This window comes from Wasmannia auropunctata, unplaced genomic scaffold, assembly GCF_000956235.1.
Source record: "Wasmannia auropunctata unplaced genomic scaffold, wasmannia.A_1.0 LD335828.1, whole genome shotgun sequence".
NCBI classification, from domain to species: Eukaryota; Metazoa; Arthropoda; class Insecta; order Hymenoptera; family Formicidae; genus Wasmannia; species Wasmannia auropunctata.
This window is the reverse complement of record NW_012027062.1, coordinates 2,389,780-2,413,049: the sequence shown is the minus strand read 5'-3', so window position 1 is coordinate 2,413,049 and position 23,270 is coordinate 2,389,780. Positions and strand designations below refer to the sequence as shown.

General features: G+C 37.7%; 1 protein-coding gene across 1 annotated transcript in view; it reads left to right on the top strand.

The window, feature by feature from the left end:
- The window catches only part of LOC105455956 (UNC93-like protein), a 53,238-nt gene that overhangs the window by 22,734 nt on the left and 7,234 nt on the right, over positions 1 to 23,270 (top strand). Inside the window, exons 3-5 of the mRNA XM_011699677.1 lie at positions 4,224 to 4,446; positions 14,582 to 14,744; positions 21,638 to 21,905. Coding sequence (XP_011697979.1) covers positions 4,224 to 4,446; positions 14,582 to 14,744; positions 21,638 to 21,905 — 654 coding nt within the window. The remainder of the gene's footprint in view (positions 1 to 4,223; positions 4,447 to 14,581; positions 14,745 to 21,637; positions 21,906 to 23,270) is intronic.

The window sequence follows — 23,270 nt, the reverse complement described above, 5'->3', positions numbered from 1 at the left end:
TATATATATATATACGTTAAAATTATATTTACGTTAAAATTATGTAAAGTAGTAAACATAATTAACAAGTAAACATAATTAACTAATATATGTATTAGAAAAGAAATAAGAATGACTAATGATAGAATGTACATTCAGTTGGACTTTCCGTTAGACATAAATTATAAATTCATATGAAATCTGTAATATTATATTAAATAGAGGTAGCTGTGTGTACGTGTATCATTTAATTTACGTTAATAATTGCTCTAAATAAATAATAAATTAACGAAATAAAAACAAATAGTATGCACAATAACAAATAATATTAACATTTATTAAATATATTCATATATTTTAATAATAATAAAGTATTTGAGAAAGTATTTCACTTTATAACAATTTTGCTCTAGATAAATATAAGTGGTTGTACAGACAAGTTCGTCTTAAATCATCATCAATCATTTGATGGACAGAGAAAAGTCGATGCCATTGGCGCCAGGCAACATTTGCAAGTAAACGATAAAGGTCAAGATCGTTTTGAGTCCTTGTCGAGGTCGTCATGTGCGCAATATTATAGCGATGAATGGCCGGTAATGGCATGAAGGTTGCAGATTGCATGGGCAGGTATTACTGAATAATTCCTCGAAATTGACGAGAACTTTGTGGAATGATTCGGTAACGAATTTCTTATGCATTATGACATCGATTATGGAAGAAGTCGATTAAATATATCATGCACACGCATGATATATTTACTCGCATTTATACAACATGATCAATTATCCTAAAGGCTCCGGTTTATTTTTGCCGAACCGAAGTCTTGCTAATTTTAGTATTAAATTATAATCAAACGTATGCCCCTGAACCTGCAATCTTAATGTCAGTGGCCCAATTTTTTGCTACATTTGAAATCAATTTTTTATCACAGAAATTTCAGGGAAGGCTACCACTCGTTGCAATCTTTTAGTCTCAAATATCTCGATAATATCAGATTTATGATATTGAAAATGCAGAGGAAGTAAAATTCATGTGAATTTAAATGAACAGTAATGTTATTTTATTTTACCTTATTTTTTAAACCTTGTCTTAATCCATGAGATTTTTATTTTAATTGTTTAAAATTACAGAAACATTAATTAGCTTTTTTAAAAAAAGTCTGAATGTGAAATTGATTAAAAGCACATCTGCGTTTGTAAATTTTTGCGCGCTTATACATATTCCGTGTCTTCAACGTTCCGTTAAACCGTGTCTGATTACATACGAGCATAATTTTCTACTGCACAGTCATTTCTACGAAAATATGAAACATTTTTCACACTTTTGTAAAATATGAAAAATACTGGAGCGAAAAACTGGGGAGAAAAATCGTTTATAATATTTTTAAGAGATTTATCGTTGCGTAAAGCAATGCGTACACCTTGCAGTCGCATGACTGAACTGAATGATTTCCGCACATATCTTCATGCGCGCCCGCACGATAACAGCGTTAAAAAAAGCAGACATTTCCGACAATTGGTGACGATAGTGGGGAGAATCGTAAAACACGACGTAATATTATTAGCTGCTCCGGTGAAAGTTCTTCTGGTCGGCGCACGCGGATCAGTCAATGTAGCTTTCAGTACACCGATAGGTTCTACTCGTTAGAGTTATCGATTAATTCCTGTCCCGGAAAGTGTTTGAACGTCCGTGTGAAATTACGAATAACAAAATTCCTGGCACGCAGCCGCGGCGATAGAAGATGAAAGTCGTACGTGTCAGTAGTTCCGGTCGATGATTTAACCGACGAGAAGCGCGCGGCCGTTAATTTTTCGCGGCGGCGTAACGCGTGCCGCAATTTGCATCGGGCAATTTCTCGACACACTCGGAAAGGTTTTATCGTCACGTAAAACCCGCACTGTACTTTGTTACACATTATATCACATACGCGCGCGCGAATAATAACACGTGTATGAAGCGGCTGCACATTGACGCGTTCCAAGCAAAATCGTTGCACTTCGGGGCGCGTAGCGCGACACCTAGTCGACATATCCGATTCGAATCGACACGTCGAATACCAATCGAGAATCCTTCGAGAAGGCTCCGCGTAAACGAACGCATTCGAACGCATATCGTGCGCTTCCTCATTGGCGACACATGCGTGGGTCGCGTTTGCACAGCTGCACAGGAATTTCTTTCTCCGGTTATTTGCGAGCATTTCTCCGCTGTGCTTCGCCGTTCGGTTCAGTGATCTCCGCTTGTTAGTGCGAAACGTCAAATTTATTGTTCAACAGGACCGGTCCTTATTAAATTTAACCTTTAAACCACTATATCGATCTCACAGACCGCTATTGAAACGTTATTTGTCAATTTTCTTATTTGTCACCATTTAAATATATTTTTTTTCTATTGGATATGAGATTTTTTTGTTAATTCTCACATTAAAACAGTTTTCCTTTTCCCCATCAACAAGTATTCAGAAAACATACATTTTTATTATAATTAACTTATAAAATTAGCAGGAGCATAATTGCGGTCTGTCAGACCGACATTGTGGTTAGTGTGATTTTTTTTGGGCGTGGTGGTTTAAAGGTTAAAATAACTTTTCGTGCATCATTTCGTGACGGCATCAAGTACACGTGAATACGATAAGGACAGTGCATCTAATGATACGCTCCGTTTGTCGCGGGATTTCTTCGCGTTTGCGCGTGAAGCGCGTGCAGAATCTTCGTGTAGGACGCCACTTCGCAATCCCGGCTGTCTTAATGGCGATAATAAAGCAATCAGAACACACGCTAGGTTGCGATGTCTATTGCATCCCTGTCAGAGGTAACCAGTTGTGATTTACATTCGACAAAGGTCTCCTTCGACTTCACGCGTCGTGAATAAAGGTACAGAATTACGGCGATGGATCCCACACCACGGGTGCAACCGTGACCTCGATGTATTCAACGTCGTTACCTCCATCGGGACGAGCCGACGCGCATAATCGATTTTTCGATCGTGGAAAGGCAAGGCGTAGCGTGCATAATGCGCTAAATCACGAGTCCGCAAAACCGATTAGGGAAGAGTCTCGTCGGCGGTGAAACTCGCCCATGAAATATTGATTTACGAAGTAAGTCCAGCTTTGCTTCGAGCGCGCATTCTCCTCTGGCGACGAGAGACCTGGTACACCGCCGGTTTCCGGTACGGCGTAACAGGTCGACTCCTCACCTCTCGACTTAACGCTCTCCACGCACACGCGTGCATCGCCGTGCGATTCTTCGAGCACTCGCTTCGAACCGGCATAATCGACTTGGTAATAAATTGTTACGCGTTTCCCGCGTTATCCAAGTACACGCAGTTGCCAGGCAGAGATCCCTCGCGTCGATATTCTCCAACCGATTTTATTCCTCGACCGTGATATATACGATGACGATAAAACAGTTTCCGTATAAATTTGATGTCGCAAGGAGAAATTTAGATCTTGAACTCTGTAGCATGGTCAAAGAACGTACTGAAATTATGCTGAACGTACAGTTATTTTATTGTTAATTAAGATAAAGAAGACTCAAAAATATCGTGTATGATCCTTTCTGTTATTAACAATTGTGTATTCAGTAAAAAAAGATCACAACTGTTAAATTTACATGCATATTTACATGCATATTTTTTTAGTTATAAATATTATAATATTCTACGATAATCGCTTTTTTCTGCTAGAAGATTAACATGAGAATAGTTTCGCTCTTGCGAAAATGTATAGAACAATAGTTATTTTCAAGTCGTTCGCATAAATTAAATTTACTTTTTTTCTAGCTACATTTTGAAAAAGAGGAAAAACAGTATCTATTTTTTCCAACACGAAGAAAGATGATAGTTCTTGCACACTTTAGATGTTATAATATATGAATATACACGCAGAATTTTTAGGCTAGATATTTTATAGATTTCTAAATTATTTAATATCAAATATGTAGTATAAACGAATTTATAGCATAAACAATCGTAATAATGCTCTTTAATCACGAAATTGCAATGAAACAAATCTAATTTTTCCTGTAAAAACTATAAACACTTATTAGTATAGAAAATATTTTAAGAAAGAGGTTGATTACTATTTATTAGCAGTAATAAAAAAATCTTTGAAAAAGCTTTAAGAATGGAGGCTCTTAATCTTTCTCGCTATGACATTTTTCTTTTTCGAGTTAAATTTGACAGAAATTTAACTGAGAGAAAGCGCGAACGTTCGAGGAAACCACTCAGAGATCACTTTCAAATTGCAGTATTGAGCGATAGCGGCTCAAAAACTGACGACGGCAACAGCACGATCAACAGCTGGGACAAAATCAAGTTGTGCGGCGCGGATTTCTGCGTCCTTGGCAACGGAGGCCACGAGAACCTGGAGCGACCACCGGAATCGGAGATCTACGAGATCTCCGCTATCTACCTCACGTGCGTCATCATCGCGGTGATCATCGTCGCTCTGTTCGTCGATCCTCTCTCCAGGTGAGTGCCGAATATAGGGGCACGAAAGTCGCCGGTCGGGATGTTAATCGCTCGAGAGTAGCTCATTTTTATTGCTTGCCAATATCAAGTTGTCATCGTAATACCTCGCGACAGAATAACACGTCGCACAGGCAAGGCCAGCCGTTGTGAAACGTTAGAGAGTAAGTCGGGCTTGATAAACCCGGTTCTCTATTTTTTTTATGTGATAATTGGAGATAACGCGCCGAATGTTAATCGATCGGATTTACATATTTATGTGCACAGTAGCCGTATAAACTTGTGCTTATCGATAATACATATCTCCATGCTGCTATTGGAGCACTAATGTTTAATATATCGCATCGAGATACCGATTAGTCACTTATTGCCGGTTTTATTTCAAGAAAAAATAAAAGTATATTTGAAGAGATAAAATTAAGAATATATTCTTTGAATTCTGAATGAATAATTCTCTGGTGAAAATTTAAAGAAAGTTTTAATTTGAATTATTCAACATGAAAGATTTAATTCTGCTTATGTAACAAAATTTTATTCTCTAATTAAGTGAAAATTTTAATGTGTGTTTAATCCGAGACCTAGTTATCAAAATATTTGTTATTAAAAATATGTATAAGTTACGAGAAATGATAATCTTCATTTAAATTTTTGTTAAAACAAAATATGAAGTTAAATGTTACGAGTGCGCATAACACATACACACACATTTTCTACCATTTTAATTTTTTTAATAGCTTCTATAATGCATCGCTCTTGTAAGTAGATTTATTCTGCAAAGCGTTCATTCTATTAAATAATACGATTGCAAAATGGATTAATTCCAGTTTGCAAAGCAGTTAGAAGATTAGCGAATGTTTCTACGGTACTCCCAGATAGACGAAACAAATACCTTGTTCCGTCTGTGTCTATTCCGATATTGATCTATGCGAGTGGGATGCGAAATCCGTTCGCCACAAAGAGGTTTATAATTGCGCGTTGAGTCAACAATGAAGCTTACTTGCAGAGGTAGAGCATACTGTAATTATGCGCCGCATGAAAGGTGACATGCGCGAGATGTAACAAAAGAGGCTGCCTGTGCCATTCGTGCCAGTGTGTCTTATCGACGCGCACGATCGTTGACAATGATATATTTTATCCGCGATTTTGCACTGAATTACGTAGCTCAAATTGTCATCGCCCGTACGTTTATGGATATATAGCGTTGTCACGTGATCGCGTTGTATTTTCGTCGCCCGGCTGTTCCAAGTATAAACGGCCGAACGAGAATAAAACATTTTTGCCTCCCAATTTGATAAGAGCGAGGCGTTGTTTTCGCACGATGTCATTGACCGTCTGCGGCCGAGGAAACGAAACACATTTCGCCTCGTCACAAATTAGCATGATAATCAAAGTCGCGAAAAGTTCTTGCTCAGAAAAAATTTCGTTTCTCAAAAATCACAGCATAAAATGAAATTAAAATTTTTTTTAGTCATTTTTAAATCTGCCACGCGATACATATAGTTTCCCAGGAAAACGAAATTAATTCATCTAATTTGCGTTAATGAAGAAGTTGATTCACGTTTTTTTTCTCTCTCCCTCTCTCTTTCTGCAACAACCAACTCAATTATAATTACAGTCATCGCAATTACCACGTTACCAACGTTACGCGGGTTATCAGATCGTATTTGGGAAAATTTAAAAGTCGTACGTTTTAAGCAGCCGTCTCTTTTCTGTCATTTTTCTGTCAAAGACTGTGAGGGACTATCAATAAGTTACAGCTGTTTTCATGGTCCATTGTCGACGATTGCTGGTTTACAATCGTATCGTCGACGACTCGTCAGTGGAGCATACGTGAAAATTGAGAAGCGGTAGACAGTCGAGCTTTCGTGGTATTACGAAACGCAGCTTTGATAGACGTGATCCGCGAAACATTAGCCCGAATTTCCTCTCCCCCTACCTCCTCCGTTTCGCGATAGCCGTGCCTGTAACCAATGCTCTGCTTATGATTGCGAAATAGCGTACATCCGACAGGATGCGCCGGCGGTTGCGTAACGCTACACGTAGCGTGAACCGTACTTATTAAAAGTCGGTAAGTTTCTGGAGGCTCATGTTGCGTCAACGCGCTATCCTTCAGCATGCTGCAAAGTGACGCGATTGGTTTATATTGGAAAAAAATTTAATTTTTTTTTCGTATTTTATTATTCACACCGAGAGATAATTCGATTCTTATATTCTTATATTCGATTTTTATATTCACACCGAGAGATAATTAACATAAGACTTTAAAGCGACTTCTCGCTTATCGGAACCATGGAAAAAAAATACCCACGGGCGTCGGTCGGTGTAAAAAGCTGATAAGTCGAGTGCTACCGAGTGTCAACCTTGATGTTAGAATTAATAATCCTAGAGGTTTCTTTATCACGCACCGTAGCAAAACAGACATATTATAGTTAGCATTGAATGAAAGGATTAGTTCATGGACACGGAGAAAAAATAACAATTCTCTCTTGGTGAAATAACGAAATAATTATTGTATTCGTCATTAATTACAGGAAATATGTATGAGTTTAAAATTGCGCAATGACTGGATGTCAATAACTTGAAGAAAAAAAAAACAATTTTATAATTGTTAGAAGCGTCAATAGTGAAATGATGCACCGACAGTCGCTTCAATTTACGCAAATATATATACTTGGACCACTTTAAATAATATTGCATAATGCTGAATAGTATCAGATATATTTCAATATTATTTACGGAGTCGCCGTTTTGTTTCTGTCACTGGCAGAATCGTTCTCTCGTATTCTTTATATTCTCGTAGTTTGTCGCAGGGAGATGCTCAAGGATACGCGCCCGGATGTAGGCAACTCTTAATGATACGTTGTCCGCCAAATTATTATCGGGGCCGAAGATTAGATTGCAACTTGACGTTACAAAGTCTCGGAAAATAAATACATACCTCGGTCAGGTGCGCACAACGCTCTGACGCACACTAACTACTTTGTTCGCAATTAATACAATCGATCTTCCGTCGCCGAGATAGAAATCGATAAAAATGTCGCTAATATAGACGTGACATATGTATATTAATCGATCTTATTGAAGGCGGCAGCGGAGAAGAAAAATGCACCGGTCTGCGCGTTTAGGTCTTGTTTCCTGTCGGCACACTCGGCCGATTTAATGAATTGTTTTTATATGGACAGCTGCGTTGAAATATGCGTTTACACATTTCTCATCGCGCGACATCAAGGTTTCATTCAATGCGACTCCTCCCTGTAAATCAGTCGGTTCGAACTCTTCGCGCAGAAGGAACAAATGTTGAAGCATTTATACACTCGCAATTACATTGAATTAATAGATGCTATCATACCGGATTTTATTCACGGTTGTAATTATGGTGTTACGATTCCATGACTTCCGCGATGACAGAGTCTCATTACTCTTGTATAGGTATAGGATACTGCTGGGTATAGGATTTTGCGACCTCCTATGCTATTTAATTTAATTTTTCCGCGACGAATATAATTTCCTCAGACGAACGAGTATAATGATCTTTTAATATTTCAACGTATGTAATATCATTTTTGTGTATTTAATTAAAAAATTAAACACGCACGAAATATTTTTATGAAGAATGATGTAAATATACATAAATGAACCGCCAATATTATACATCTATGATGTCAATATTAGCTATTTATTGAATACAAGTGGTAACTGTAAGATATTTTTATGTTGCACTATACTTTTTGTCTGAAATTCCTTATAAATATTAAAATTAACATTCTATAATTAAAATTAGTAAACTTCTATTTGTCTTGTAAAATCTGTTATATTTTATGTTTTGTAATTGATGAATAATCGCTGAGATTTTGTATAATTTTATTATTTTCTGGATTTCGATAGGCTAGGAAAAGTACCTTCGAGATTCTCTACCGCAATCTCCTCTTGTCACGCTCACTCTTCTATCATCCTAATGACGAATTTGCCCCGGAACTCCGTAACTATACTTAAACATCCTTAACTACTGGGAAAATTTATGGCCACAGAGCCGCAATTCGCGAATTGTTTCTTCGCAAGGTCGCGCCTCTTCTGATTTACGTATGCTGGCGCAGGTTTTCGATAACGTGAAACTCACGGTGCCAGCCCGACAAAAAGAAAACGACGATAAAGCAACACCCGTAGTTGTTAAACGTCCTCGCCACGTATACGGTGATTCACAAGTATATTCTGTGATACTTTCGACCATGGACACTTTCATGGTCTTTGACATCGGTTTCTCTCAAGAAAAATTCTATGCAAAGTCATCATTTATCGCAATTATCTAATTGCTTCTATTTCATGTTTCAATCAAATAAGAAAAAGTGTAGCTATTAAAAGGAGGATTATTTCAAGATTAGTTAGAAAACAAGATTTACACATTGTTCTATTTAAACGTTGTCTTAAAATTGTATTTGATAAAAATGTTTAACTTTAATGTGCTTAAAATAAGCGAATAAATAGAGTCAATTTTTTAAATTAATTTGTAGCAACATTACAATCGAAAAGATGATATCACAGTAACAGACACTCTGTATTGCATTTATCGTAGTTTACGGCGAAACGAATGTATCTAGGACGCGCGACGGCACGTACCGATACAACTTCTCATATGCTGCTCGTGTGCTCGCTTAAAATCTGTTGCCAAATAGCACCTCTTTGCGTTATCGCTTCAGAAGAAAAATATATTTCCCTCGTGCACAAACGCTTTACCGCATACGTGAGAAAACAAAACGAAAAAATAACAAAAAGTTTGTGCTACTTAAATAAAAAACCCTGTTATAATTATAATTATACATCTTTTTATTGAAAGAAAATTCGAATATGTTATATCACGCTTTTATTAGTGATTTTTTTTTTCATACTATTAGTCTATCCAACACGCGCACGCGCGATTTCGGCGCTTTCTCATTAATGTGCTTCTGTATTTTTCCATTAGGTATTCTCCTGAGAGACAGGCTCGTGCCGACCACAGTGTCTCTTTCCGCTTCTCTCTCTTTCCGAGCATTAAAATCTCGCGATCGCCGACGTTGGACGTTGCGTAATTCGCGAACCGATGCATCATGATGCACGAGCGTTGCCGCGCTTCATTCATGCGATCGCTTACGAAGATACCCACCGCCGCCGTTCGATAATCGCCCACGATGAAACACAGCGCGCATAATGCCGGTGCAGTTAGGAAAACTGACGTTTCCCTCGCTCATATATCCCTTTCCGGTCGGCTCGATGCATATGCATGCCGCTAATTTGTTCTCGGTCGTATCTATCGTAGACAGACGGCGAACACCAAACAAAGACATATATGTGTATATAAAATATACCGCGTGTCGAGAACACTTGACTCACTTTCGATTTCCGGTACAGGCCACTTCGATGCTCAGCGGTTCTAAACGCGTTGCGTGTCTGCTCATTGCGTTACAAGCGTTATTAGCGATGATAGTTCTCGGAAAACTCTTAAATTAGTAGAATAATTTAACGTTTATATTTAGAAAGAAAAATTATTTTATGACTATATATAAGGAAAAGACAGAGATGAAATTCTATACGCGTGCGTAAAATACCATTATTTAATGGCAGAAACTTATTTTAAATATTTTATTAAATTTTTTCAAAATCTCGTCTTATGAATATCTAATTGATATTAAAAAAATTAATATACCTTTATTTGACATTTTTTGACAAAATTATAGAGGTAATGAAAAATCAGTTATTATATATGTACATTCTGATTCTTGTAAGATAGGAAAATAATCTCGTGGTATATACGAGATTAATTATGATTAAAACACAGGTGTTCTTTACTTATCTCCTCTAAATGAAATGCATCATTGACATGCTGACGGATTCAAGAAATAGTGAACCTGTTTGGCGAGTGTAGTTGCCAGTTTGCTAACGCACAGCAGCAAACGTGACTACATCGCTGCAACTTGGCAGGCGACATCATTAGGAGAAAGACAATCCTGACCTGCATAACATTTGCCGCATTGTCGAGGAAGGCAAACCGCAAAACGAGACCGCGGCAGTTGTAAATTATCAGAGTTGATGTACTAAATATGTAAGTTATGTACATTTTCTCTTGGGAAATCAATTTAATCTTTGTGTTACAAATTGACTAATAATAAATAATGGAATAAGCCTTGTTGCCATGACTATTTCGCAACATCTCTCTTCTTTTCGCAATCAGACGGATAATAACTGATAACGTATATATTTTTCGAATTTAAGAAATTTAATTCGTGACGAAAGGAAAGAGAAAGAGAGTATTTAATCGATTCGGTTTTGTCCGAACTAGTTTGTCAAACAAGGTCACGCCGGTTAAACTTTCTCTTCGGGACGTATTGTCCATAAAATGTCGAAAGATCTGAGTGTGTGCACGTGTGTTATGCACGTTGTCCATCTCTCGCTCTCTTTCCTCCCACCGTCATTCGTCTTAATGACAGCATTCGTCCGTGATGTCTGCATATTACGGGGAAGTGTTGCGTAAGAGGCGAGTGTATTATAGATCCGTACGCAGATCGCGGTCGAGACGTCTCCGCTATCTTCGCATTGCTTCCAAGGCTGTGCCAATAACGGTTCAGTCTGTGCACGTTGGAAAGCACAGCGGAAATAAGTATGCGCTCGTAAAGATGCAACTTTGGTTGCGAGACGCGAGAAGAAATTCTTATAGGCTACGATAAAATGTATAATATGAATGTTTCTTCGCGGCCGGGTACAAAAATCGCACATAATCGATAAAGAAAGGAAGGCGAGGAGGAAAATTAATAATGATAAGCACACATTCTATAATATAACGCGCTTTCTTACGGGCGGACCGAGGAAAACCCTTGAGATCGATCGGTATTGAAGTCCATTAAATTGTTCGAGTTCTTGAATTATGTATCTGGATTAATGCATGGCGACTTATGCGTGCATAAATTGACGGTTTTGCAAAACATGTATAATTTGCAATGTGCATCGATTCGCTCTGTTCTCTCTGTTCGATCGGCGAGAGGAGAGACTGTAATTTTCGAACGACATTGTATCGCGTGAATTGATAAAAATTGCGAGTACAAATCAAACCGATTTTCCGGGATGGGAAACGACGTAACTGCTTCGCCTGGCTGGCGCACGTGACGATCGAAAAAATATGCGCGTGCCGCAAACTCACGCGGAAATATCAATGACGTTATTATACCGTATTATTAGTGGCGAAGGTTCTTTTCTCCTGATGATAGTGATAAAATAATCACGAGGTTGTGGATTTGATAGCTTTAAAAAATTTTTACTGCAATTTTTCTAAATAATTTACCTTTGTTATCTTTCCAAGCAAGATACAAGAATTCTATAAATAATTATAATAAAACAGAGGACAAATAAATTAGAATAGCTTTATTTATTTTAGAAGTTATTACTATAGATAAATTGAAGATCAATTTTGTTCTTAATTTGCATGTATTAGAGCTTGATCTGAAATATCGAAAGAAGTAATAAATAACTAATTAATAATTGACATTGCGTGTAAAGTTTAAGTAACGAAAAAAGAAATGAAAATCAATAGATCTGACATAGAAATCGTGGAAATTGCAAGACGGCGCCTCTCGTCAATTAAATAGTCAGACAGGCAATTTCATCGCTGGAAAACCTTCTCGGAAATAAATATGAATTTTCCCGGAATTCGTGACGCGGGAGATGTATAATTTAATCGCTATCATATTAATCGCTTTTGCCTGACGAGGCGTTCACGCGCTTCAAGCAGGCACATGATGATTTCTCTTTGTTTTGGCGAACATTTGCGTATAAAAACACATCGTTTGTGGCATCACGAAAAGATCAATGTACGAAGAAAAAACGTACGTGACGTCTACAGTAATTCGTCTTCAACCGAATACGCACGAGGTGAACGATCGTCCCGATCGTTCGTCACGATCGCTCGTCAGGCTGCCCGATATGTTGCTAGGCGCTATTAATACCCGATTTGAAAGAAATATGGGGCAGTCGTGTAGATCGCTACGATAGATCTACGCACGCCAAAGTTCACGTCGTTCCACATCCTCTCGACGTCTCCTTCCGCCTGAAGAGAGACGTGTGTACCTGTTTTTACGCAAGTGTCGATTCGTACCACGCTCTCCGGCGGCTGCCGACGATGGCCGTGGCTTCGGCCGGGCCCAGAAATCCAGCAAACGTGTTCTCAGGAATGCCGTCCCCCGGGGTGGAGAACATTTACTGTCGAGCGTATGCCGAGCGTTTAGCGGCGTCAGGAGATTTATTTCGCGAATTCTCACCGACGCGACGACGCGACGTGGTATCGGACGTTACGCCGCCTCGGGCCCTAACTTCTCAGGGCGGATTACGTCTACCTTGATCCGTCGACTAAATTTAGCATCAGGTTTATACTGGATGTCGCCGCGCCGCGGAAAACGCGATAACGATTCTCATTCCTGCGACATCCATTAATTCCATGATGTACACATGAGCTTTTAAGATCTTATTGTATTTCAGAATATTTGCTATAGCAATATATAATCAAATTTTATATAATTTCTTATACAAAATAAATTTTAGATACATTGAGTTGAAAATTTTATTATTTTGTGATAAGAAAATTGATGAATGAAATGTTATGCAACAGGTTACACGGGCAAAATCAATTTTCTTTAAGCTTATAGAAATGTTTTATGCTAAACCTGCTATTGACATTGAATATTCTCGCGTGAAAATGTTGTACGAAAGCAAGTTTCAGCTGCGTAGTTAATCTTGAAGTTTTCATTGACCGAAGTACCGTTTCGCGTGCGACTTTTACAGCGCATAAATCTTCCAAACTGCGATCTTACTAAAGATTAGCACTTTGACCAATACGAGAATGCAATGTAATGTTTCGATTTTTTTCCCTCTTTATATTTGACGAAAAGTACCAGACACAAAGTATATGCATATCTCACGTTACATTGCATTCTCTTATTAATGGAATACAATTCTATGCTGCTGACGAATTTTTTTTAAGAGGCCGAATGTTGCCGACGTAATTAAATACACAGTCATTTAACAGATTAGTATCAAAAATAAACCTTTTATGCAGATCGCATTTTTTGCGTAAAACAATGGATATTATTTGAAATATTAAATATTGCTCTTTAGATATATCGTTATGAGAAATATTGCGACAAAGAGTAATCAAGTTTTGCATTAAATAAGAAAGATATGAAATATAATTATTATTCACTCAAATCGCTGATTTATTACGGATAATATAAAATATCAATCGCATCATACGTCAGTCGGTGTTCGTGTTCGTCTAATCGTGACACAAAACGATGAATGAACACGGTTCGAACACGCGGCACTGTTCAATGGCAGTGTACACCAGTGGAAGTTTGCTAATTGCGCAATCCGTTTCCGCGTGGCTCGCGCTGCACGGACACTGAATAAGTACATGGATGGTACAATCGCGATGATAATTAATCGCGGTCGTCATTAATCCCCTTCCGAGCGAGCGCGCTCTTCCTCTTTGCGAATAGCGGCGCAAAAGTCTGCCGGAAAATCATACGTTCTAAGCGGCAGCCGATCATTCAATGATTCATTCGCGTTTCCCGCTCTTTTGTTCGTCTGACTCTTGACTTATACCGCATTACGTGCATCGAAATTATGTTCGACGTAAAATATAACCGCGTGGACCACTGTGGTAGCATACGTAGGTGACATCTCTTGAAATAAATTTTCGAATAATTTGACATTTTAATAGAGAAAGACAGAGAGAGAGAGAGAGAGAGAGAGGCACAAATGTATAAATATAATACGTGTTGACTTTAACAAACGCGTAAATATCTGTGCTATATTCATCTAAAATTGATTAAAATTGCACAGATTTTCCCGACAACGGAAAAGCGAGTGAATGAGAATTCCTCCATTACGCTGAAACGTATTATTAGATGAATCGCTGGACGGTCGCAATTTTGTCTTCCCGGAATCAGACCGATTACAACGCGCACTTGCTTTATTTCTGCACGTTTGCATCTGTAATGACGCTGAAAACACATTGTGTTCAATAAGCTAAATAAGTCGATAAAACGCGGAGCGATTATATTTTAACTGACTTCTCAAGGGGACATACCGAACGTTCATAGAATCCTTAATTGTCTTCCAGGTATGGCGAGAAGCAACGACGAGCGGACAGCCAAGAATTGAGCGGCATCCAATTGCTCTCTGCTACGGCTTACCAGCTGAAGAAGCCTTACCAGCAACTGCTGATACCCATCACGATATGGATCGGCATGGAGCAGGCTTTCATCGGCGCCGATTTCACGCAGGTGAGCTCTTCAAATGCATAAACGAATTTTAAGTAGAGCCTGTTCCACATTTCTAAATCTGTTGACGTCAGTAATGTTGGAAACTCAATCATAGTTTCTAGTGAGAAACAGTTTCTAAATGAGATTTGTTGAAAAGATAAATACTATATTTGTAATATACTATATAATATTATATATAGATTTTGAAATAATCGATATAATATTCAAAATAATTGATAAAAATTTAATTTAATGGTCTCTCTGATATATACATGCTTGTTATACACAAGAATCGTAAAAAATCAGTTTTTCTTGTTAGCATTAAAAAAATTTTTTTTTATCAGCAAAAAGCGTTGAATTTTTTGAAAGCTTGAAATAGATTGTTTGTACAATTAACAATTTTGATTTTCGATGTTCTAAGTAGTAGATATTCAATAGTATATGGATACGAATATTATACATATATTATTTTATCACGATAGATGAATTCGTATGCGTTAAAAATGCACGATACTTTCTAATGTCAGTTTCGATTGCTCGCCGACGTATCGACACTCTGGTCTCTCCCTTTCGCGCACATTGTAAACTGCAGCCGCCGGTAAAACAATGGCATTCCATTTTGCAATCTACACGGCACCGTGTATCGACCTTTTATTATAGCCCCTCCCGGGTCCACGTGTGTTCTCGCGAGACATTGATAAGGAAACGGCCGTCCTTGGCTTCGTACCAGGATCCGACGTTAACGAAGTGCAATGACGTCAACGCGGTCTGACTCTGTAATTATAGTCCGAACTCGAGCCGTCAACGGACGATGAAGAGACAAAAAAAAAGAGACGAATAAAAACAACGGAGTTCCATATTCTCGCTTATAGCGTTCCTTTCTTATTCCCGGACACGTACAGCCGGCACGTATTTACGGCGTTGCTGACCGCGCTCTAAGATTTATCGGCGCTGCTCCGCGATAACGTAAACCGCCGCGCGGACGTAATTATTTGTCATGACGAACGGCAGTCTCCGAGAACGGTAAAATCTCGACTTGCGGGAGGAATATTTCATTGCGAGATATACACGTGTCGGTATACAAAAGCTGTCCGTCAGTGGTCCGTGCCAGAACACGAAAAGAACATCCGGTGCAACGTCAGAGCTAGAGTATAATGATTCGAGCGTGTCGCACGTTATTTCTTGTCACCGCAGATCTGTTAATCGGACATCTTAATAAAGACACTCAAGTCGGTGCCTGACCATTGTTTATGTAATAATTAAAATTACGTAATTGTCTCTTCACTTGTATTCGAGAGGAATTGCCGTTTTCGGAACACATCCCGATCGAATCCGGAGAATCTGATAACCTACTTCCGAGGAAACCCGAGTCTACAAGAATATACATAATGGAAGCTTCTGGTCGGTCGTCGAGCTCTGTAACCGGTCGGTCTCCCCGTAGATTTTCTCTTTTTGCATGCTCTTTAACTGGCGCCGGACTCTGTCTTTCTCGATCCGGTCTTGAACTACCGTGTGCCGCGACGACAGTTGTTCGTTATCTTCGTCGATAGTAGGAGTTCTCACTCGTGATAGAAGCTGGTAGACACTTTTCTTTTCCTCGGTACGGAAATTACGGGTTAGGATCGTGAAGCCGACGACGTGTATACGTGTTGTATCCTTCTAGATTTTTTAATCTGCTTTAATCGTCGCCTCCGAGGCGGAGGCGATTTATTGCTCCGGCACTTTCTATGAAACTAACTAACTGTCAATTTCCGTTCGACAGATTCTAAAAGCTAGCTCTTGTATCTATATATAAACTTGACGTCATAAGTATGTAATTTCATGCTAGACCTATTTACATCTTTTTATATGTTTTACTATTACAATTTATTCGAGAATCTTTATTTGTGAATAGGAAAGCAATTGGATAAAGAACGCTAGATTTTTAATTTCTGTCAGAAGATCAATTCTTTTTATCAAATCCGTCTAATTTGATTATCATTGTAGACACATTGATACATAAAATAAAATTGATAATAAAATATTTTGACGTTTAACCTGTTATCTTTTTGCGCAATGCAGAAAATAACATTATCACGATAGAGTCTCGTATATTTATATTTTTTTCTCTACGAGAGGCCTTTCGCTCGATTTCTTTTCGCGCACTATGCCTCGACTAGCCAGTGATCAACAACGAAAGATCGATTTGGATCAGCTGAACGTGCGCGAGATGTGGAACACCGGTTTCTCGATGCGTGACGGCCACACGAGGACGCACGATCGTCCTCCGGAAACACGTGTTGCCGATTAGAGATATGGGATTTGCGAGAATTAGGCTTACGTTAACTCTTTCAACGATGACTTTATTGATATCAATGATGAAAAGTGACTTAAGCGCAAAGTGTATGATAAAAAATTCTGATTAATGGGTCACACAAAGTCTGTTACTAATGGGACTTGTATGCTTTATAAATTTGTACTATTTGGAAACATATGTGACATCTGATTACGTAACAACGAAATTGAAGGATTTATTGCGGTATAGAAGCATTTTTTTTAACAAAACAATTATATTATAGGATATATATTTTTCATTGAACATGAAAAGATTAAAATATAGGTACCAGAACGAGACATTGCACGCCTCGCTGTGCGGGCATTAAAATCTCCGAGCTTTGCGATAGGTACGGTCAATCTCAATAAAACGGAAATATTAAAATAATCCAGTTAAAAATTTCCTTTAAATTTTAGGACAAGAATTGGAAAAAATGAAGCAAAATACATCAAGATGTAATTAACTAAAAATAATAATGAAGATGAATTAGAACGTTGCAAGAGAGAAAAATGATAAAATGTGTCACATGATAGTTATACGAGATAGATTTAGAAAGTAAATATACCTCAATTAAGATATATGTTTGCCATGAAAGCGACAAGAGAAGAGAGAAAAAAAAATAGATATATAAGAAAGAGACATTTAGTCTGAAGCAGATATTTTAGTCTGATGTATATACGTGTGTCTGACACGCGAGCAAAAGCACCATTAAGCAAGAGGATATTTGAAAACAGGATGTAGCGCGATACTTGTTCACGCACAGCATAGGGGAGATGCAATTAAAAGTCTCTCTCTAAGAAGTTCTCGGGCATGCGGCGAAAGAAAGAAGAGATACGACGGTAATCACCGGCCGTGCGCAAATTAATCACTCCCGATTGGAAAGATGGATTTGCGTAATTTGTATGCTGTCTACCCGGTAATCGATCCGCCCAACGATATCCCGTATCTTTACCTTCTCTCGGACGTTACAAATACGGTATCCCGCGACTGTCGGCAAAAACACGCCTTGGAGCGACGTCGAGCAGCGGCGAGTTAGTCAATTTTTTTTGCAGTTATGATTATGATTAAGCTAGTACGGTTTTAACGGATCAGTCTTTTCTTGTCTCCGGACGCTGTCGAGTTTCAACCGTTTCTTTAAATTTGTTTTTGTTATCTAATAATCACTCGATAATATTTGATATTTTCTATACGTATACTGTTTCTGCAAAATGTTGTTGTAACATTTCGAAAATAATATTCGAGACAACATGAGGTACTTCAGGTTGCTGGATAATTTTACGCTTCTAAATTAAAATGCAGAATATGTTGTATTTTCCATACATTACTTTTTGTGAATTTATACTTTTTTGTAAAGGTAGATTCGCATGAGGGGTTAGATACATTTTACAGAACAGTCAGATTTCCGTCATATTGCTCGTTAACAATGTACCTAGAAATTACATGAAAAGAATCTGAGTCTCACGTAAGGACTGGAATTAATCGAGGAAGGTCGCGCCTCAGGTGAACCCCCTCATTATTGAGCGACCCTGCATTATGGCAAAAACAGCCTCCGGTTCGCGAGTCGCAACTCGTTCGAAATTGGTTCGCCGACAGGTCGTACGACGTCTTCGACTCGGAGAGCCGGATAATTGGACAATTAAATCCTCGAGGGAAAACGAGACGGAGAGAGAGAGAGAGAGAGAAAGAGGAAGAAAAAGAAATGAGGAGAACGTGAGGTGGTTACAGGCTCCGCTGAGTCAGCTGTGGCGCTGGACCTGTTATAAATAGCCCCGCGAACTTATTCTTGCGCCGATCCGGCGATACCGCTTCCATATCTGGAATCTCGTGTACCAGTATTCCATTACGCGCCACACATGTACCGGTACGTGCACGTGTCGCAGCCGCCGCTCGCTCCGGTTCGATCTCGTGAACGCCTCGGGGCACACAAACCCATTCAAACGTTCGCGGATGTCGTTCGGTGGAGAATTGCACAGAAATGATAAAAGAATGCGATACATTTCGAGTTCAATGAAACTGCATGCTGCTCGATTTGAAAGGACTTTTAATTCGTTTGACACGAAGAGTTAATTAAATGCAAGCTCTCCTGACTCTTCCATTTTGATTTTTTAAAACATTGGTAAAAAGTCTTGCTTAAAATTTTATGTGGATGAATAAATTAACAATAGCCACATATCCACTTTAGAAGGAATAATTTGCCGATTTAACTTTATTACTGTATAGAATAATGAATTTATCAATCGCATCTTTTTTTACTAAATTTTTTTACTTATTAAACAATTTTACTAAGATGTTGCTCACCTTGAGAATCTGCATAAATGATATAATATGACATTTATGATTTACATGGAAAAGGAAATGCTCGAATGCAGATAAATTAATTTAAAAAAAAAAAGATCGTCTTAATCTATCAATGTAATGTGTTCCGTGTTGAGTTCTTACATTGAAAATACTGCTGCAAAGGCAAAAGAATTTTCGTACACAGTATAAAAGGTTACGGCGGCTATTACGCGCGGTTATTATAAATAAATCATTTCAATCCTTAACATCTACCTGAGATTATACAATCCACATGTTAATATAACACAGGAAGGATTGAAGAATCGTTATTTTGTGCAATAATGCGGCCGTGACGTCCAAAATGACGGCGTGTTCGATTAAACGTTGAATCACCGCTTGGCCGTAAGACGTTTTAAATGTCCTTCGGCGTGGCTGCGACCCCGCCGTAAAAATTCTGGCTCTGAGATTATGAAGGGCGTCCTGCGCCTTTAAGTGGGCATTTACGCGTTAACGATCGGCCCGGAATGATCGCGCGGTAAATGAGCTTTAATGCGCCTTCTGTTATTCGAGATAGCGTTGCGAATTGTAGGTAATTGAAGGAATGTCTCGTTCGAGATTAGCTATATTTGGCAGCTTAAGGCGCTCGAGAAGGTACGATGACTGCATATTGCGAAAGATAATCACGCGACAAAGATTTTTATAACGCTACCTTACATTTAATTTTTGAAAACCTATAATCTCTGCCACTAGTTGTTTATCAGCTTTAAAACTCCGTGATATATTTTATGTCAAATGATACCTGGACATTAACAACGAAATATAACGTACACACAAAATAAAATATTTAACGAAATGTTTGATGCCGTACATTTAGAGTTGGCAAATAAGTATCTTGTGCAGGTTAAAAAATAAATTTTATCCGCTTTACGATTAATGATAAGTCGATGTTTAATAGTTAGTATGACGCTATAATTATTCTTGAAGTTATCATCTTTTTGCGTCAACTATTTTTGGCGTGAGTATTTAGCTCCAAATATTAACTCGCTCAATGCTACCGCTTCTTTTTTATAATAATTTACTCCGAAATATATTTTTATTTTTAACATAGAATTCTCGATTATTATTCTTTGTTTTTAGCAAAAATAATATATTAGATACGATCATATAGTCTTAACAGTATAATAGTTTTGAAAACGAGTATCCTTGTAATGCTCTCAAAGATTCAAGGACGCGTGTGTCTGAGTTTCGAACTCTCTTTATAATATATCCTCAGGATTTTACGTCATAATGAATTTAGATGGAGATAAAGATACATTAAAAAAAACCTCAAGTTAAAAAAGTTCAAGCTGGATCTGCCTGTCGTCTCATTATGTCAGCAACTGATTGATGGGATTATAATTGCTGCTAAATGCAGATAGGCACTAAGGCAGATTGACATTAGCTTCCTTCAGAACAAGGGGCGTATGTATATGGGAAAGAAAAGATTTATAGTATTCTCTTACTTGTAATATTCTTTTACTCTTAATAGCGTGCTATTCATATCAATCAACAATCGTCCGTGTTTTGAAAATCGAACATACGAGACATATATGTAACAGGAATACAAATATTGATACCACGATACAATAGAAAAGTTGCTCACCAAATGCTTGGAACGAAATGGCGATTACGTGGAAAAACAGTGCTTTACTTGTGTAATATGTCATATAAGTTTTATTAATAAATATTATTAATAAATATTCATTTTTTTATTTTTGTAAAATATTGTAACCTAGCTTACTTTCCGAATATGCCTCGTACATATAAATCCTGTAAATGGCTGTGTGTATGTGAAAGCAACAAAAATGAAAGAGACTGATTACATCTCGCGAATATTGCGGTTTAGCCTATGTTATACAAGTTTTCGACGTATAACGTCGCCATGTTTATATTAGCAATATTTTTTTATATACTAGAAAGAAAGAAAAAGAGGAGTTTTTAAAAATCATGATGTTTTTGTAGATCATTATTAACTCTTATAAAAATGTCGCTCAATATCATATAATAATATAATTTATTTATTTTTGCTTTGTTATATAAAAAATTTTGATAGAAAAGTTTAAAGTAACAAAAATAATTAATTCCGTTATTGTTCGCATTTAATAGAAAGTTAAAAGTCATTTTTATGCAATTTTTTTTATACTTCTAAGTGTATTATATTTCAACTATTTAGCTAATATATTAGAAATCTTTGCAACGTTCGAACTCAGAAGATCATAGACTGTCTTTAACGAATTAAAAAAAGGAAAGACGTTAAATTGAATCCTTTGTGTCTGTTTTCTAGGCATACATCTCTTGCGCCCTGGGTGTCCACAGGGTCGGCTACGTCATGATCTGCTTCGGGGTGGTCAATGCCGGCTGCTCTTTGTTATTTGGCTCGATAATGAAATTTGTCGGCAGACAGCCACTGATGGCGTTGGGCGCCATCGTTCACGCCTCTCTTGTGGTCGTCCTCCTCATGTGGAAACCACATCCTGAAAATCCCTATGTCTTTTTCTCGGTCTCAGGATTGTGGGGTGTGGGCGATGCCGTGTGGCAGACGCAGGTTAACGGTGAGTGTTTATCTCATTTTACATGTCAATGTCAGTTAAAATATTGGCAGATAAGGAAAGGCGTAAAATTTTTATACGTATAGGTATCAGAAAAAAAACTGCTCTGATTAGAAAAATTTTACAGAACTGTTTTACAGAACTTTTGATATATTAATAAATATTAGTCAAAAATATTATTTGTTGTATGTTAGCCATCACAAATAGCAAAGTGATGTCGAATGACGTCAATAAGATATTATTGAAACTTCATTTGACGTCATCTTGCTACTTGGGATGGCCCGCAGAATTGAATGCAATAAACTAGACAACATATTGCGTCAAGTCAGTGAACAAAAATGATTATTTAGTATTCAATATCGGACTATAAGGAAAGTCCAATGACGTTCTACTGTTTGCACAATCGAATATAATGAAGCAATATCGTTGTATTGCAAAACTAAAAAAAATATTCACTATTAATTGAATTTCGTAATATGGCTAGAGAGATAACGAGTCATCTTGAACGTATGGGTTAATTCCAGTAGTCCATCTTCGAAAACCTGATCCATGAATTTTGATTGTAAGCCATCGATCCCATCAAGATTTACAAGCTACATTTTGTATTTAGTTACTCGCAGTCAATACACGGATATTGATAGATCAGACGGACACTTGACGGGCGTCCTTAATGCATTCACGACAAGTAATATTTATCTGGAGATATATCGCTTCTCATCAATATTAACATTCCTGCTGAGAGTTAGGGTCACTGATCGACCCAGTCCGAAATAACAAAAAAAAAGAGAACAGACGGATTTTTTATCGTCGTTGAGTTCACAGGAGCCACACATAAACCCACCCATAAACCCAGGCTTTGATATTTTACATCATGTAAATGACGATTTTTCAAACGAATATCATCCGTAAAAAGTATCTCCCTTCCCCCTTCCTTTAACGATTACTCGCCACTGATGGAATCATTCAATGACGTAATTTGTAAAAAAGAATCAAGCAGAAGGAAGTAAATTGCGGATTAACGAGCAGTTAAATTACTTCTATAATTATCGTCTTGGATCGATAATAACGTAATTTTCTTTACGGTTTAGTGTTTACACATATCGCCGTCATATAATCGGTTGAATTAATAAACGACGTACGATTAATGAGAGTGCTTCCCAAGACAAATCCCCAGGAGAGTTTAAAGAAGACAATTTTCGCAATTTCGAACGTCTATTTTGTGACGTGTAAAACATTCTAAATGCGATGGCTACATGCTATTTATTTTTTTAATATAATAGTATCGGCGTCTTTATACTCTCGATAAAAACGTATAAGATGTCTTTGTACTTTCTTGTTACAAAAAAATTTGCTCACGTGAACTTGAGT